Source organism: Nomascus leucogenys, chromosome 17 (genome assembly GCF_006542625.1).
Source record: "Nomascus leucogenys isolate Asia chromosome 17, Asia_NLE_v1, whole genome shotgun sequence".
NCBI classification, from domain to species: Eukaryota; Metazoa; Chordata; class Mammalia; order Primates; family Hylobatidae; genus Nomascus; species Nomascus leucogenys.
This window is the reverse complement of record NC_044397.1, coordinates 90,159,743-90,176,999: the sequence shown is the minus strand read 5'-3', so window position 1 is coordinate 90,176,999 and position 17,257 is coordinate 90,159,743. Positions and strand designations below refer to the sequence as shown.

General features: G+C 55.1%; 1 protein-coding gene across 12 annotated transcripts in view; it reads right to left on the bottom strand.

Annotated features, from left to right (window-relative positions):
• Positions 1-254: 254 nt before the first annotated feature.
• The window catches only part of PTPRS (protein tyrosine phosphatase receptor type S), a 132,472-nt gene continuing 115,469 nt past the window's right edge, over positions 255-17,257 (bottom strand). For 7 of the 12 annotated variants that reach the window (XM_030796966.1, XM_030796969.1, XM_030796968.1 and 4 more), the window contains 20 exons: positions 16,739-16,836; positions 15,604-15,857; positions 14,863-14,956; positions 14,542-14,757; positions 13,912-14,069; positions 13,377-13,388; positions 13,010-13,122; positions 11,312-11,359; positions 10,110-10,207; positions 9,901-10,024; positions 9,262-9,437; positions 9,061-9,180; positions 7,041-7,195; positions 6,670-6,955; positions 6,295-6,473; positions 5,381-5,507; positions 5,171-5,296; positions 2,963-3,117; positions 2,648-2,783; positions 255-1,601 (listed from right to left, as the gene is read on the bottom strand). In XM_030796966.1, coding sequence (XP_030652826.1) covers positions 1,533-1,601; positions 2,648-2,783; positions 2,963-3,117; positions 5,171-5,296; positions 5,381-5,507; positions 6,295-6,473; positions 6,670-6,955; positions 7,041-7,195; positions 9,061-9,180; positions 9,262-9,437; positions 9,901-10,024; positions 10,110-10,207; positions 11,312-11,359; positions 13,010-13,122; positions 13,377-13,388; positions 13,912-14,069; positions 14,542-14,757; positions 14,863-14,956; positions 15,604-15,857; positions 16,739-16,836 — 2,744 coding nt within the window. In that variant the 3' untranslated portion in view covers positions 255-1,532. The remainder of the gene's footprint in view (positions 1,602-2,647; positions 2,784-2,962; positions 3,118-5,170; positions 5,297-5,380; positions 5,508-6,294; positions 6,474-6,669; positions 6,956-7,040; positions 7,196-9,060; positions 9,181-9,261; positions 9,438-9,900; positions 10,025-10,109; positions 10,208-11,311; positions 11,360-13,009; positions 13,123-13,376; positions 13,389-13,911; positions 14,070-14,541; positions 14,758-14,862; positions 14,957-15,603; positions 15,858-16,738; positions 16,837-17,257) is intronic. The other 5 variants (XM_030796977.1, XM_030796974.1, XM_030796978.1 and 2 more) reach the window with 2 other exon arrangements.

The following is a 17,257-nucleotide window of genomic DNA, read 5'->3' as shown; positions in this document are numbered from 1 at the left end:
TGTATTTTTAGTAGAGTTTCACCATGTTGGCCAGGCTGGGTTTCACCATGTTGGCCAGGCTGGTCTCGAACTCCTGACCTTGTGATCCACCCGCCTCGGCAGTGTGTGGTCTTGGACAAGCACCACCACCTCTCTGGGCCAACTCCTCCGACTGCTCACACAAGGAGACGAGATCAGCTCTCCAGGACCCCACCGACCTCCACCCCAGGGATGAGACTGGACAGGCAGGGGCGCAACAAAGACTCCACAATGGGCCGAGCTCAGACGATCTTCCTTTAATACAAAGTCGATATATCTACATACATGGGGGTGGGAAAACCACCCGGCTGCTTCCGCTGGAATAAACAGTGTTTGAAAGTAACCGCAGATCTGCCCTTGTACAAAGAGGAACAACTCGCTTGCTCAGGGTGGGTGGGTAGAGGGGGTCCCGTCCTTCTGGTTTTGCTCACAAACTGCCCCATAGTCCCAGGGGGAAAGGGTCTCTGATGTGGGGCAGTACAGCCATACAGCCACCGTCCCCGAAGAAGTAGGATCCTCTCTGTCTCCTTGGGGGCGGGAGATGGGGAGACAGCTCAGGCTCTCAGAGGAGGGAGGACCACTGTCATCTCTCTCCTCTTACAGCAGCGTCCCCCTCAACCGTACCCAACGCCACTGGGTCCGAGTTCCCCCATGACCCTACCCTCAGAACTGTATTTGATATGTCTGAAAATTTAATTTATAAAAATGAAACAAAAAGGGGGAAAAAAAAAAAGCCAAGAAAGAAAAAAGGACATCTCATTCTTCTGTGAGCAAAGCACACTTTCTGATGGTAGGAAAAATTAATTAAAAAAAAAAAAAAAAAAGCAAGCCAAGGTACAGGCGTGGGCCCGGCGTGCGCGTTTGCGAACGTAACTATCACACAAGGACGCTTTCTACAGTGAAAAAATAGACTGTCTTTGAACAGAATATGAATAAGCCAAAGTTGTTGTCTTTCTTTGAAAGTCGTCGACTGGTGAGTCTTTTGTTTGTTTCTCTTAAAAAAAAAAATGGAAAAAAAAATAATACACTATTTAAAAAAAACGAAATGTCACGAGATACAGTTACACTGAGAGTTTTAAAAGAAAGCTGGATTCTGGTCCCAGCCCAGCGTCCCCAGGCTGCAGAGCGGGGAGGAGCCCCCCGGTTCCCCCACCACCGCTGGGGGAGGACGAGGGGTCCGACCGTGGTCTGTGCCCCACCCTCCTCTGGTTCTGGGGAGCACTCCTATTTGCTCACCGTCCCCCCACCCCCCACCCCGGAATCTGGTTTTGGAATTGAAAGGAAAGGAGGAATGTGCCAAGTATTTGAAGGCGGCGGCCGGTGCCAGGGAGGTCGCTGGGGCGGCCGGGGCCAGCGGGGGGCTCGAGGGGCTGCGTCGTCCTCGGAAATGGTGCAGAAACACAGCTGCTGCCGCCTCCTGCCCTGCCCACTGGGGGTCCAGGCCTCAGGAGGTCCGCCCGGGAGGGGCAGAGGCATCCGGGGCCGGTGGTGTCGGGCCGGGGGGGACCATGGCTTTAGGTTGCATAGTGGTCAAAGCTTCCGAGGTACTCCAGTGCCGCCTGGTAACAGAACTGGTACTCATCCTGGGGGAGCAGAGGTGACCTGTTAGTACCTCCCCTGCTCTAACGCCTCCCAGGGCTCCCTATTGCCCTCAGGAGCAGGCCAAGCTCCTCAGCCTTGTGCGTATCCCTTGCAGAAGGTCTCTTTGGCCCCCACGGCCCTCCCACAGTGAAGTGAGCAATGCCACACCTCTCTGCCTAAAACAGCCAGGCTCTGTACCCGGAATGCCCTCTCCTCCCGTCTGCCTGGAGGCCCTATTCATCTTTTCATTTTTATTTATTTTGAGACGGGGTCTGGCTCTGTCACCCAGGCTGGAGTGCAGTGGTGCCATCTCGGCTCACTGCAATGGGTTCAAGCGATTCTCCCGCCTGAGCCTCCCAAGTAGCTGGGATTACAAGCGTGCGTCACCAGGCCCAGCTAATTTTTGTATTTTTAGTAGAGATGGGGTTTCGCCATGTTGGCCAGGCTGGTCTTGAACTCCTGACCTCAGGTGATCTGCCTGCCTTGGCCTCCCAAAGTGCTGGGATTACAGGCATGAGCTACCACACCTAGCCTTATTTCTATTTTTTTTGTAGAGATGGGGTCTTGCTGTGTTGCCCAGGATGGGCTCAAGCAATCCTCCCACCTCGGCCTCCCAAAGCTGCCACGCCCGGTCCCCTCTACTCATCTTTTAAGACATGGCTGCTGCTCAGAACCCCCTCAACTGGAACATTCCCCTTGGAGCTAGTCTGGGCCTCAGTTTCCCCATCTGTACATTGGTTGGACTTGAGAATCAGTGGTTCATGGCAGGGTCCAGGCTGAGCCACAGACTTGCTGTGCCTTGGGGACTGCAATGAGCCCACCTCTGTCCACTCCAAGGGCGGCTTCTCGGCTTTGACCTTCAGCCGACTGCTGTGTTTGTTAAAAGGGTACTGCTCCCCTTCCAGCGCGGGAGGGGTCTGTGGACCGTCTACCCACAATGACCCAGAGAGTCCCAGGTGGCTGTACCCATCTCACAGAGGAGGAAACTGGAGCTTAGGGCAGTCGGGGCATGAGGCCAGGCTGCCTCCCCTCCCTGTCCCATCTTTACCTCTGTCTGCACCATGGCCGGCCGCTGGGTTCGTAGCATCTTCACCGTCTGAAAGATGTCCACCACACCTTCGTACCGCATCCGCTCCAGCACGATGCTAAGCGTGATGAAGACGCCCGTCCTGCCCACGCCGGCACTGGTGGTAGTAAAGTGAGCACAGCCGTTCAGGGGTGGGTGCTGGAGAGCCCTGATCTGACCACCCGATTCCCCAAGGACTCTAACAGCCCAGACGGGACAGCCTAAGCTTGGGGCTGTCCCCACCAGGCCTCAGTTTCCCCAGCAGGGCCAAAAGCTGGGACACTCGAGGGAGCTCACCTGCAGTGGACAGAGATGGGGCCGTCCTGGCCAAACTGCTCCTTGGTCTTATGTACTTGGCCAATGAAGTCGATGAAGCCCTCCCCCGACTTTGGCACACCCTGTTCCGGCCAGTCTGTGAACTGGAACTGCCGGACAGTCCGGGACTGGCCATCCTGGAGTACAGAGAGCCCAATCTTGTTATCAGTGTCAGCAGTGGCCATGGGGGTTTTTCTCCATCCTCCCTATCCTCACCCCCATTTTTTTTTGAGACGGAGTTTCACTCTTGTCGCCCAGGTTGGAGTGCAACGGTGCAATCTCGGTTCACTGCAACCTCCGCCTCCAGTGATTCAAGTCATTCTCCTGCCTCAGCCTCCCGATTAGCTGGGATTACAGGCATGAGCCACCATGCCCGGCCCTCACCCCCATTTTGTACACTCTCTGCCATTCATTTACCCTGACAGCTTACCATCCCTCACAATCCAGTGGTCCTGCTTTCCACAACAGATGCTCCAACCTCATCCTCACCACTTCTTGCCACCCAGCTGTTCCTCTCCCCACATTTCCCGTATGACATCCAGCACCTCCATCCTCCATCCTTCACCATCCCATAGTGCCCCCAGCTCTGCCCTTCCCAGCGCCTATTCACCATGATCCTCTGTCATCTTCCACTCTGTGCCGTTTCTGGGCCCTAGAGCACAACTCAACTCCATCACTGGCCATAGCTCATCACCGATGACTCATGGTGTACAACCCAATAGTGCCGTCATCTTTCATCCTCCACCATCCAATAACAGTGCCATTTCTACTACCCACTGCTGGTAACTCATTACCTTCTGCCATCCAACAGTTCCACCCAACAGCATCATCTTCTATCATCTACCACCATCCCCTTTTGGTAACTCATCCTTAACCATTCAATGATGGCGTCTTCCACTGACTGTCTTCATTCCCCACTACTCACCCACTCCTCTTTCCAGTCTCTTTTCACACCACCAAGTGGTGCCATCCAACCAAATCATTCTCTGCCATCTTCCATCCTTCACAAGTCAATGGTGCCATTTTCCACCATCCATCACTAACAATTCATCACTCTCCACCATCCAAGGGTACCATCTTCCACTGACATTCTCCATTCCCCATCATCTGCCTTGTTCTAATTCCATCCTCCACCATCAAAATGGTGCCATCCAAAATTGTTATCCTCTGCCACCATTTGCCATCCAATGTACCATCTTTCCCTGATGTTTTACATTTTCTAAAATCTCCTTTCCCAACCCCATCTTCCTCAATCTTGTACCACCCATTGGTTTATACCATTGACTAGTGATTGTTTACTGTCCTTTCTTAGTCAAAGTATTTCTCATTGATTTTCTCCACCCCCTGCTGGTCAAACATTTGCCCTTCTCCAATTCTATCTTCCTCCATCTACCACTGATAAAGCATCACCCTTCACCGACCCAAACTACCACATTCCACTGACATTCTCCAGCCTGTTATGCCAATGTTCTTCTCTCCAATTCCAGATTCCACCCCTCCAAGGGCATCGTCTTGCACTGCTCGCAGCACAATGCCCGGCGATTGCTGTTCATTCAGCAGCCTTCACCATCCTTTGGCGTCATCTTGGCCAACATTCTCCATCCTCTATCTTCCCCTCACTGCATTCTCTACCATCATCGATCTTCCACCACTAACTTTGATCCTTTGTCACCCAACAGGGCCACCTTCTGCTATGAGTCTTCATCTGTTGCCACCTAATACCTGGCCTTTCTCCCTCCACCTGACACTGCAGTCCTTCATTGAGCCAACACCATCCATACTCATCTCTCCTCACCCAACGGTGCCAATCCCCACCATCTGACTCTCCCTATCCACTGTCTACCACTCAAGTCCCTTTCAGCCCTTTAATATCATCCTCCACAGGTGGCTGCTTCCAGAGGAAAGCCCCATTCACTTCCTTGAATATCATCCCCTGGGGCCATGTTCCCTAGTGAGGGGAGACACTACAGGGTCAGCACAGAGATCAGACCCTCTCTTCCACCTATGTGGCAGTAGAAGCAAGTGGCCAACTGGTCAGCTGACATTTCTCCTCATTCCTAATGCTTATCCCTAACCCTCGGCCTTCGTATCCATCACCAACCAGGGCAGCCCTTTCCAGATCACTAGGGCAACAGCCCGTGGGGCCCAGTCTGGCTCAAGCCCCTCCAGCCAATCTATCTCTTCACTCACCCGGGCATCTGTGACCTTGAACTCTCGCAGAATATACTGAGGCATGTTGTATTCTGCCATCGGATCTACCACAAAGTACTGGTAGCGGGCAGAGCGCTCGGCCGGCCAGTACTGGTGACACTTCTCCTGTGGAGGAGATGGCGGCCATGGTCAGCACTGTCTGAGCCACAGTCTGGCCCTCGCCCTTCCCCGCCGTGGCCCCTGGCTCACCCGGCCCATCTCCCGCAGCTTGGTCAGCATGACCACGATCGTCGAATTGTTCTCCCACAGCATGCGCCAGAAGTCTTCCGTGGTCTCCGCCAGCGGCCCCTGTGTCGCGATGTAGGCCTTCTGCTGCCTGCAGGCATGGGGGCTATGAGCCCAGGGCCGGCAGGGAGACCCGGCGAGGTACTCACCTGATGCTGGCCGGCAGGGTCAGGACCAAGCCAGCAACAGCTACACCTACCACCCCACTGCCTGCCAGGAATGGCTGCTGGGTGTACCACTTCCCCTCCTGGTGATCCCATTTTGCATGTGGGGAAACCACCAATCTCATGACAAATTCAAATCCCTTGACAAAGCTGCAAGACTATCCACTAACCTCTTCTGATTTCTTCCCTCCATCTCCTTCAAGGGCCACTGCCCCAGTTTCAGTTGTTTGTGTGGGCCAAGCTCTCAGCCCCGGGCCTTCGCACATGTGGCACCCTCTGCCAGGAACACCCTCCCCTCCTTTGCCAGGATTTCTCAATCTCAGTGCTATTGACATTTGGTGCTGGATTGTTCTCTGGGACAAGCTGTCCTGTGTACTGTAGGATACTGAGCAGCATGCCTGGTCCCCACCCAGTCAGTGCCGGTAGTAGTCATCATGACAATAAGAAATATCCTCAGGGTGTCAGAATTACCCCAGTTGAGAACCACTGATAGAACAGATGGAATCACATTGTGGACAGCAGCCGTCAGTTAAACACACACCCAAAGACTCATGGACAGCAGCCATCAGTTAAATATACATTTAAAGATGTGTATTTAAATGGCTCAGGGCTGTCAGTGTCTCTCCAGCTCCGTCTCCCACAAGACTGGAGGCCTCTTGAGAGCAGAGATGGGCTCCTTCTGGGGCCCTGAGGTGGGAAAGGCATGGCACCTACCTGTAGCCATCAATGAAGCTGGCGTTGATGTAGTCAGAACCCTCCACACCCCGGATGGGCTGCAGACAGACCCGTGTGCTCTCATAGGGCATGATGTTCACCAGGCGGTTCTTGAACTTGTTACAAGGCAGATTGGCACTGATGAAGCGTGACGTGTGGGCCTTGGAGTTAGCCAGCCGCTGTGGGGAGGAGGCAGCCAGGGGCCACCATTAGGATGAGGAAGGCTATGCTTTCAGCCGGAGCACCAATGGTGGATAGGTAGGTAGGGGCACCCCGCCACCACCTTCCTGTCCCCATTGCTCGGGGCGAGCCTGATTTTTGGCTCTTTGGGCCTCCTCCCCACCCCGCCCACGGCAACCTCCACCCCGCTGGCACCTTGAACTCGAGTTCCATGCCAGTGACGTGCTCGCCAGGCTCCACCTGGGCCAGCTTCTGGATGTAGGCATAGAGGCTGCGTGCGGGCACTTCTGTGTTGCCACAGCCCACGGCCTCCAGCAGGGCCTCGTGGATGAAGCTGTACTGGTCCTCCGTCTGCACCATGTAGTTACGCTGGGATCTCATGAGCGTCACGTGGCCATAGACATCGACTGTCTTCTCCGGCTTGATCCGCTCAAGCATGGCGTCGATGACGATAAAGCAGCCTGTGCGGCCCACACCAGCACTGCGGGGACAGCCACGTGGTGTTCGGGGGCCGCTGGGCTGTGGGGACCGGGGGAAGCGGGCGGGGCAAAGCGGGGTGGACGTACCTGCAGTGAACCACGACGGGGCCGGCATCTGGAGGGTTGCAGGTCTTGACTCTCCGCAGGAAAGCCAGGAAGGGCGTTGGGTATTCGGGCACACCGTGGTCCGGCCACGCCGTAAACTGGAACTGGCGGACCTCGCGTTTCTCACTGGAGCCATTCTGGGGACCACAAGGATGTCACCTGTCACTCTGGCTCGCCCTGCCACCCATGTGCTGAAAATGCCCAAGTGCCCGGGTGCGGTGGCTCACACCTGTAATCCCAGCACTTTGGGAGGCCGAGGTGGGCGGATCACCTGAGGTCAGGTGTTCGAGACCAGCCTGACCAATGTGGAGAAACCACGTCTCGACTAAAAATACAAAATTAGCCGGGCGTGATGGCGCATGCCTGTAATCCCAACTACTCGGGAGGCTGAGGCAGGAGAATTGCTTGAACCCAGGAGATGGAGGTTGCAGTGAGCTGAGATCGTGCCACTGCACTCCAGCCTGGGCAACAGAGTGAAACTCCGTCTCAAAAAAATTGCCCATGTCGGTGCTTCCCAGTCGCCATGTCCCTAAGTGCCTGACTTGGGCTCTAGCCGCCCGTGGACGTTTCCAAGTAGAGAGTCTTGCAGACGCCTCACACACAACGTGGCGAACTGTATCTGGCCTTCTTCCCAAACCTGCTCCCCCATCTTAGCTGAAGGCGGCTCCAACCTTCTGGGCACTCTGGCCACAGCTTGGGAGTCACCCTTAACTCTCCCCTCTCACATCCAACACCTCACCCAGGACTGTCGGCTCTGCCTTCAAAGTCTATCCCAATCCACCTGCTCCAGGTTCTCCATGGAGGCCAACCTGGTCTAGACCTATCACCACCCTCTGTGCCGCAGACCTTGGCTCCTACCCAAGCCCCCTAGTCTGTCCTCCCTGCAGCAGCCAGAGGGCACCTGAGTCAGATCTGGTCCCTCCTCTGCCCACAGCCCTCCATGGCTCCTGCCTCCCACAGGGTCAAAGCAGAAGTCTTCCCCAAGGCCCACAGGATCCTGCACGACCTGCCCTGTCCCCTCTCTGCCCTCCCCACTGTTCCTGTAACACGCCAGGCACGGTCCTGCCCCAGGGCCTCTGCCCAGGCTGCACCCTCTTACCTGAAATGCTGTTCCCCCAAATCTCCCCATCATACCCTCTTCCAGGTCCCAGACACTGTTTTTCTCCTCCGCTTTATTTTTCACCTTTGACATGGAAGCTTTCTTGACATTTCATAGTTGTGGTGTGTGTCTTGTCTACTAGACTGTTAACTCTCCCAAGGGCAGAACGTTTTGTCTATTTAGGTCCCTGTTGTGTGCTTGTGTCCAGGTTAGGGAGTGAGACGTAACATGTGCTTAATGTGTGTGACTGAACCAAGAATTGTCACCCTTGTCCATGTACTCAGTTTTCTGGCACTTAGGTCAAGCAGGTGCCTGATGGTGAGATGACCTGGCTGGGTGTTGGGGATACATCATGGTGCCAGTAGTGCCTCCTCTCTCCATCATGACAATAACAAATGTCCCCTGGATGGCAAAATTGTCCTAATTAAGAGCCACAGATGGAGAAAAACAGATGGAACCACACTACGGACAGCAGCCATCAGTTAAATACATATCTAAAAGATCTTCTCCATCCCAGCCCTGACTTTGCAGGGCTGCCAATATCTGTCTGTCTCTGTCTGGAGACTCCTTGAAGGCAGGGCTGGGGCCTTGCTGAGGCCCCCATCATAGGCTCAAGCTGGGTAAGGCCAGAGGACAAGTGGGTAAAGAGGACCTGGGGCATGAGTAAAGGCAAGAGGAAATCAGGCTCATTGCTGAGTTGGGATCTGCCAGCTTTGTCCTGCCGTGGGTGGAAACAAGCAGTGTCCTCTCTGAGCCTCAGTTTCCCCCACCACGGAAGCGGGTTTCATGAGAATGTAGTCAGCCTGGGAAGACACGCTCTGCTTTCTCTCTGTCCCATGGGCAGCTTCTACCCTTCCAACACATTCCTCCACCCTCAGCCCCCAGCCCCAGCCCGGGCCCCACCTTGTGCAGAGAGAACGTCCTGACACAGAATGTGGCCAGCTCGATGGTGTCTAGCAACGTGACCTGGATGAAGCCGTAGGTCTCCGTGCCTCTGTTGGGCCAGTACTGATCACACTTGATCTGTATCAGGCAAGAGAACAGGTGTCAGCAAGGGCCAGGCTGGCTGGCGGGGGCTCGAGGGCCATGGGGTCCAAGGCTCACCCGTGACTTCTCCTCCAGCCGCGTCATCATGACGATGGTGGCCGACCGCTGCTCCCACACCATACGCCAGAAGTCCCCAAAGGTCTCAGGCAGCGGCCCCTGCGTGGCAATGTACGCGTTCTGACGCCGGTAGCCGTCCACGTAGTTGGCATTGATGTAATCACTGCCCACAATGCCTGCAGCCAGGGCGAGAGGCCAGGGATCTGTGGGGGCTGTCTTGCTAGTTTGGCTCTGTCTGGCCAACCACTTCCTGGAAGTTTACTCTGACTGCTCCCAGATTTGTCCCCGAGGTGACCATGGGACGTGTACTTCACGGTTTCTCCCCCTCCACTCACTCCATGCCAGCATTTCTTCCCTTCAGGTTGTGACAACCAAAGATGTCCCTGGACATTGCCAAATGTCCCCTGGGCAGCAGAACTGCTCTGACTGGTCACAACTGATGCAGAAGGACAGACGAAGCCATGTTAGAGAGAGCGGCCATCAGTTAAATACCTATTTAAAAATGCCCAGTGGCCTCCAGTTGGAGCTGGACCAGGTCTATGACCAGAATCAGGCCTCAGTGGCCAAGGGGAGACATGGGATCTAGCACTTCCCATGCAGTGGGGAAGGGCAGGTTAAGACTGGGGGTCTCCGAGCTACCTTCAATGGGCTGGAGGATGACGCGGGAGTGGTCGTAAGCGATGACGTTGGCATAGCGGTTCTTTGGCTTGTTCACTTCCAGGTTGGAATGTTCCCATGTGAACTGCTGTCCAGGGTCGATGGACTACAAAGGAAGGGGAGGGCATGGGCGTCAGGGTAGGTGCCTGTGAGGCCAAGGTGATGAGGGTGGGAGGCGGGGGCAGGCTCACCTCATACTCCTGGGAGAGCTTGAGGCTGTCGTTGGCCTTGAGCCGCTCCGTGTGCTCCGCCATGTCTGCGATGGGGATTGGCGGGTGGCTGAGCATGCCTACAGGGTGGAGCAGACCCCGCCGGGGTTGGTCACTGGGGGGCCAGCCGGGGACTGGGGGGAGGGGGGTGCTCTACATGTGAGTCTGCGATGGGCGAGCTGCGGTTAGAAGGGCGTGGCTGGGGTGGGGCTTGGCAGGAGGGGAAGACTCAGGGTGGCTCACGAAGGGGCTGGGACCCCAGGCTTAGGGGACTCTAAAGGGAGCAGGTTTGAGGCCGCTGCTCGGGGCAAAGCCTGACACCCCTGGAGGGGCCTGGATCACAGCATTGGTCCATCCTGTTTCCTTCTAACCAAGCTAGGGGTGCAGGGGCTGGCAGAAGGGTCACCCCGGAGGATGTCAAGCTCCCAGTGCCTTGAGCCAAGAGGCAAGTGTGTGGCACAGAAATTAAATTGCAGATGCAGCTGGCACTTTGGAAATACTGTCCTGGGTGGGCGACTAACACCCCTTTCTGTCCCTCTGGGATCAGAGGCATGAAATCCGCTTCTAGGTAGAGGCGAGGGACTGGGGAGGGGAAACAGTATGTTGCGTGTATGTGAGAGGAGTGAGGAGTCCCCATCTGTCCCTGCGCTTGCTTGGGGCAGGAGCAGGTGAAAGAAGGCCCTGGCCTGAGAGCTCTTATCCCTTCAAGCCCCCCGGGATGGCTGCTGGAGGTGCTGGGTGCGGGCTCGGTTCTCCCTTCCCGATATCTGGGTCTGCAGAACCCTGACCTCTCCTGGTACCTGTGTACCAGACGTTCAGCTCTCAGGTGGTTTTCAGACCAGCTGGTAACATCTAATGTTCTGAGCCTCCCATGTGTCCCTAGCTGCCCCCCAAGAGCTCACATCTAAGGGGCCTGCCTGTCACGTGGGCATGTCCTGGGTACATACGTGCCTCACCCACGTCCCTGACACACACATACACACCACACACACAGCAGTCACATACAGCCACCTGAGGGCCCAATGGACCAACCCCCTGCCCTCTTCCAGGGGCCAGCACAGGACAGGTGGGCAAAGGCCGGTGATGGGTGGGCGCGTGGACAGAGACAGGAGGCAGGATGGAGAAACCAAAGAGGAAATGAACGGGGGGGCGAAAGGAAGCCAAAAACAGACACAGGAACTAACTTTCAAAGTGAAACCCCGGCTCCCTGAGGGGGCTCCTGAGGCCTGAATCTGCAAACAGCAAACAATAAATAAATGAAAACATGCGGGGGGTGGGGGGGGTCCCACCTCTGCCTCCCCCACCCCTCACTGGCTGGCGGATGCAAAGGGCGGAGCAACGCGGACAACGGTGGGGACGTACAGCCACCTGGGCCCCCACCTGAGGACTCACGATAGCTGCTAACTGTGTACCCCTCTGGCTGGACACCAGTCAGTCCTGGTCTTGACCCATCACTCTGGAAGGACTCCAAAGTGCTAGGTTCTTCTGTCTACAAATCCCCTCCCCCAGACCAGCCTGGCCTTGGGTCCCTCTGTTGAGGTCAGCAGAGGGCATTCTGAGAAAGGAGGATGCAGGACGGTGAAGGAGAAGCTGAGGGAGCAGGGAAAGGACATATGGACCCATGCCATGAGCTTCAAGGAGGACAGCAACCATCAGTTAAATGCACATGTTTAAAATCCTTATTTGGATGGAAACAGAACAGACAAAAACTAGTCCAGAGACAGAAATGAGACGGGAGCACATTAGCGGTGAATTATGAGACTATGCATGATCCCTTCAGGAGACTGCAGCCATCAGTTACATGCACATTTAATAATTCTCATTTGGCTGAAAAACCAAAGCAACATGAATCACTACAGAGGTAAGAAAGAGAAGAGAATACACAAGGGGTGATACATGAGGCCCTGCATGATCCCTTTATGAGGACAGCAGCCATCAGTTAAATACGAATGGTCAAACTCCTCATTTGGATGAAAACAGAAGTGACACAAACCAGTCCAGAGACAAAAAAAAAGAAAGTACATCAGGAACGGCATGTGAGGCTGTGCATGAGGCTTTAAGGAGGACTAAAGACATCAGTTAAATACAAATGTTTAAAATCTTCATTTGGTTGGAAAATAGAGTTGATATGAACCAGTTCAGAGATAGGAAGTGGAGACCGGGTACAGTTGGAAGGACAGATGTAACCAGGCTGTGAACCCATAAGGAGAATAGCAGCCATCAGTAAAATGAAAAATTCCTTATCTGGTTAGAAGCAGCTGGCGTGAGCCCATGAAGAGGGAGGAGATGGTGGAGTTTTGTGAATCATACATGAAAATGATCAAGGATACGACCTTGATTCAATTCTCCTGGACTGTCATATGACTTTAATCTACAGGGAACTATAAAGAGGCATGAGCCCTGACAGCCATGGTGGGAAGAGGTACAGGGCATTGGGCAGGTATAATTTCTGTACCTTGCTAGGGATACATCCCAAGGGAGTGTGGAAAATGGCTGAGGGCAAACCTCAACCCCCACCACTGAGGAACATTAAAACTAGAGACACAGAAGAACAGCTCTTTCTGCCCAAACAAATGAGGGGTTTATTTGTGTTTTCTCCGTTTTTTATTTTTAAACATCTTCTTTAGGCTCCTGAAGCGGACAGCAGCCATCAGTTAAATGTTAAAAAAAAAAAAAAGCCTCACTTGGTTGTAAGCAGAACCATCCTATGAGTTCCAAGCCCAGAGCCATGTAGGGTTGGAGGTATTTAGGAATCAAGAATGTGGCTGCACCAAGCATAGTTCCGAGGGGGCCAGTGAGGGGCCCCCAGGGTGGCAGCTACTGCTTCTCCCCAGCTATCTCCCCTGTTGGTGGTATCCCTGGTATCAGGGAAAAGTACATACCTGGAGTCTGGAAGTTAATGCGTCTCATTTCCACAGGGTCCTTGGGGTGGTGAGGGGCGAGGTCGGCATTGTTCAGGAGGCATTTGGTGCGGGGTTCTGAGTCCTTGCGTTTACTTTAGGAGAAGCAAGCGGAACAGTCCAGTTAGTACTGGCACATGTTCATGTGTGAACACAATTCAGGCCCCAGGAATGTGTGGTAGGAAAAGGACCGTGGACCCGTATGACTGGGGTTTCCAGGACCAAGTACAGATACGTGTACAAGCTGTGGGGGCAGCCAGGCATCCCCCCTCCTGTGGGCACGGTATCAACCCATTCCCTGTCCTCCTCCTCTTGCCCGAAGCCTCCAGGGGGGAGGGCTGGTTCTTACCTGTCAGGTTTGCTATTCCCAAAAGCAGACACGGGTGAGAAGGGGGGAAAAAAAGAAGAAAGGTGAGGGTGTGCTGGCCATCAAGGGCTTGCTCTGTGACTCTCAGTGGCTTCCTTAACCTCTCTGAGCTTTGGTCTCCTCTGGAAAATGGCGCTCATCTTCCCTGTTTGTCCCCCTGCCTATCGACACCACAAGGAGGCTTATCTCAGCCCTCCCTTTCTAAGCTGGGATGTGCCCCATGGGGCCACTACAATTGCTATCCTCATTGAACTGGACACAGGCAGCCTCTACCGCAAATCTTCTTGCTGAGTTGAAGATAGGGGTTAAGAGGAGACGCCAAGCCACTGGCCTGCTTTGAGCCGTAGCTCTGCCATTCCCATGCTGTGTGACCTTGATCAAGTGGCTTAACCTCTCTGAATTTTGGTTTCCCCATGTGTACAACAGAGACCTTTAGTGATGATTCTCTGAGACAACTCTTCCCTCCTTTTCCAGGAAGCCCTCCCTGCTGTCAAGTCGGGGAGGACATGGGGCTTACTTCTTGTAGAGCAGGATAGCAATGACAATGCAGATTATGAAGACCACGGCCAGCACAGGCCCGATCACCCAGATAAGCCCCTCCTCGCCATCCACGATGGGCTGGGGATCCGGGTTATCCAGCTGGAAGGGGTCTGAGAAGGGACTGGCTGCAAAGGTCTGCAGGGAAAGGGGGGGTCTCCATCAGTGTCCACCCTCCTTGTAGTGGCCAGATGGGTCTTTCTCAAACACAAACCTGTTTCTCCCCTGCTCTAGATCCTCCTATATTCCTAGAACCTTGACCCTGGAGGCCTGTATGACCTGGTCCCTGCCAATCTTTGCTCTCCCCATTCCCTTCTCTGCTCCAGCCACTGTGAAATCCTTTCTGTACCTCCAGACCTTTGCACATGCAAATCCTGGGATGCTTTTTCTTTGTTGAACTCCTACTCACCCCTCAACGCCCCAGCTCCAAGGTCTCTTCCTCTAAGAAACCTTCGTTTCAGGATCCCTCCACTCCCAAGTCTTCCCCTCTGCCCAGCTCTGACCACAGGGAGCTGCCTGTGACTGATCACAGAGGTCAGGGCCCTGGGGACTGGGGTCTGCCTCATTCAGAGGTGTGTCTGGATGTGAGCAGACACCATTCAGGACTTACAGGCTCGCTCTTCTGAAGCACAGCAAGCACAAAGAGGACATAGCGGTGGCCGGGCTCCAGGCCCCGGTTATCGAAGCCGCCATACTGCTTCTGGTCGCCGGGATGGAACGTGGGCGGCAGCACAGAGAAGCGAGCTGCGATGTAGGGCCGGGGCACCTCCAGCTGACGTGAGTGCCGCAGGCTGCGCCTCTGTAGCCGTGAGATGTCCTGGATGAGCTGCGGGAACAGAGTCATGGGTGGCTCAGAGCTCAGCTGGGAGCAACAGAGCACTTGAAAGCTGGAATGTATCTGGGCCCTGCGGGTTGGGCCCCAGGCCCTCACCTCCTCCAGATCCATGTCCTCTGGGCTACCCAGCGGGGTCAGGAATTGGCCTCCACGAGACTTGCGCAGTGGCACCATCACAATGAAATAGCTCCTGTAGGGAGATGGGAAAGAGTCAGAGGGGGCTGTCGATAGGGATGACCAAGGGATGCTACATGGGGGCAAATGCGGGAGGCCGTTTCTCTGAGTCTTCCCTTCTGTTCATACAATGAGCCTATTCCCCTATGTCACATCCACAAATGCCACAGTTGCTGACGGAGGCCTCCAGGCCTTGGATCATGCTGTACTTTCTGCCTAGAAGGCTTACTTCATGTAATGCTCATTGTTGAACTCCTATGCATCCTTCAAGGCCCCAGCTTCAATGCCCACATAGCCTTATGGCCCTTAAATCTTCTCTGCCTCTGAGGCAGAGTGCTCCTCTCCCCACTGGGGACTCTCAGCTTTGCCTCCCCACCAGTTGGGAAGCCCAGAACCAAATCCTTTCAGGGGCCCTAGTAATACCCAGTGGAGGGTCAGGCATATGGGATATCAGGAAATGCTGGAAGAGCAGACATAGGACACATTTAGTGACAATGGCCCATGAGAAGCACTGAATCTTGGATGACCCCATGAACTGGGGCTGATAGGGTCTGTGTTTCATAGACAAGGAAACTGAGGCACAGAGAGGGTATGTAGCTTGCCCCAGCCATATAGCAGGCTGATGGGGGTGACGAGGAACCCGGAGCATGGGGGTGAGCATACTGGACAGGCACGGGGCTCTGGCCGTCAGGAAGATACACCATGATGAAGCCGTCGGCATCAGGCTTGGGGGCGACGCTGGGCTTGCCATTGAGCAGGTTGAAGGCAGTCCAGGCAGTGACCGTCTGCTGGAGGCCGCCCAGGCTGCTGCCACGATTCGTCAGCACAAAGTTGTAGAAGGTGTGGGGCTTGAGGTGCGTGATGAGCTTCTTGGTGGTACGGCCATCCACATCCAGTGTGAGCCCATTGTACTGGATCTGAGGACCAGGGCTAGCTCAGCAGGGCCTGGTGGGCTCAACACCTGCCCATGGATTGAGCCCCGGCTCCAGGATGAGTCCCCCACCCTGACTGAGCCCTGATCCCACTGAACCCTGCCCTAGGCAGAAATCTAACACTGACTGATCCCTGATCCCAGGCTGAGTCCCCAACTCTGACTGAGCCCCAACCTCACTGAACCCTGACCCCAGACTGTGCCTAAATTCCAGCTGAGCCCTGATCCTAAGTAGAAGCCCACTTTGACTGAGCCCTGATCCCACACTGAATCCCCAGTCCTGACTGAGCCCCAATCCCACTGAACCCTGAACCCAGACTGATTCTGAATTCCAGCTAAGCCCTGATCCTAGGTGGAAACCTACCTCTGAGACCTGATCCTAGACTGATTCCTGATCTCAGACTGAACCTCAATCCCAGGCTGACCCCTGATCCCAGACTTGGCACCAACTCCAGACTAAACTCTGACCTCAGGCTAAGTACCAACTCTGAGTCCCAATCTTGACTATGCTTCAGTCCCAGCTGAGCCATGATCTAAGGCTGAGCCCCAACTCTGATTTCCAATATGGACTAAATCTTAATCCCAGACTGAACCTCAATCCCAGCTAAGCCACAATCCAAGGTTGAGCCCAACACTGATCCCCAATACTGACTGAACCTCAATTCCAGCTGACCTCCAATCCTAGGCTGGGCCCCAAGTCTGATTCCCAGTATTGATTAAGCCTCAATCTTAGCTGAGGCCCATCTCTCACTGAGCCCTGATCCCTGATCCCTGACTTCACACCAACTCCAAACTGAGCCTTAACCCCTGCCGAACTACAACCCCTGACCCTGCCTGCCTGCCTGCCTGCCGGCTGGGCAGTCGCACCTTGTAGGGCGTCGGTGAGTTGTAGTTGTCAGGGAACTCCCAGCTGAGCAGAACTGATGTCTTCATGATCATTTTCACCTTGAAGTTCTTGGGTGAGACTGCCGGGGAGGCGGCCGAGCAGGGAGAGAGCACAAGAGAGGCCCCGTGAGTGCCTGGCACCGGGTGGCGTGAAGCGGGGTGGGGTGGGGCGGCCCAGGCGCTCCCTGTCGTCCGCTGTGCCCATGCCCACGGCCTTCCTGCCTGGCCCTGGCCCGGCCCTGCCCTGTCCTGTCCCAAGTCCCTGCTTCGGGAGACGGCGCGGCTGCAGAGGCTGCAGAGAGAAGGTGGAGGAGGAGGAAGAGGGGGGAGGGGAGCAAGGGGAGGGGGCGGCGGTGGGGGGCGGTGGTGCCACCGAGGCACGTCCCACCTTTGCCAACGCCGGAGCCTCGGGGTCCGGACTTGCCTTGAGTGACCACGAGGAAGCAGAAAAGTGACCACTTACCTGGGCAGGGGAGAGGGAGGGGGCTGGGGTGGGGGTGG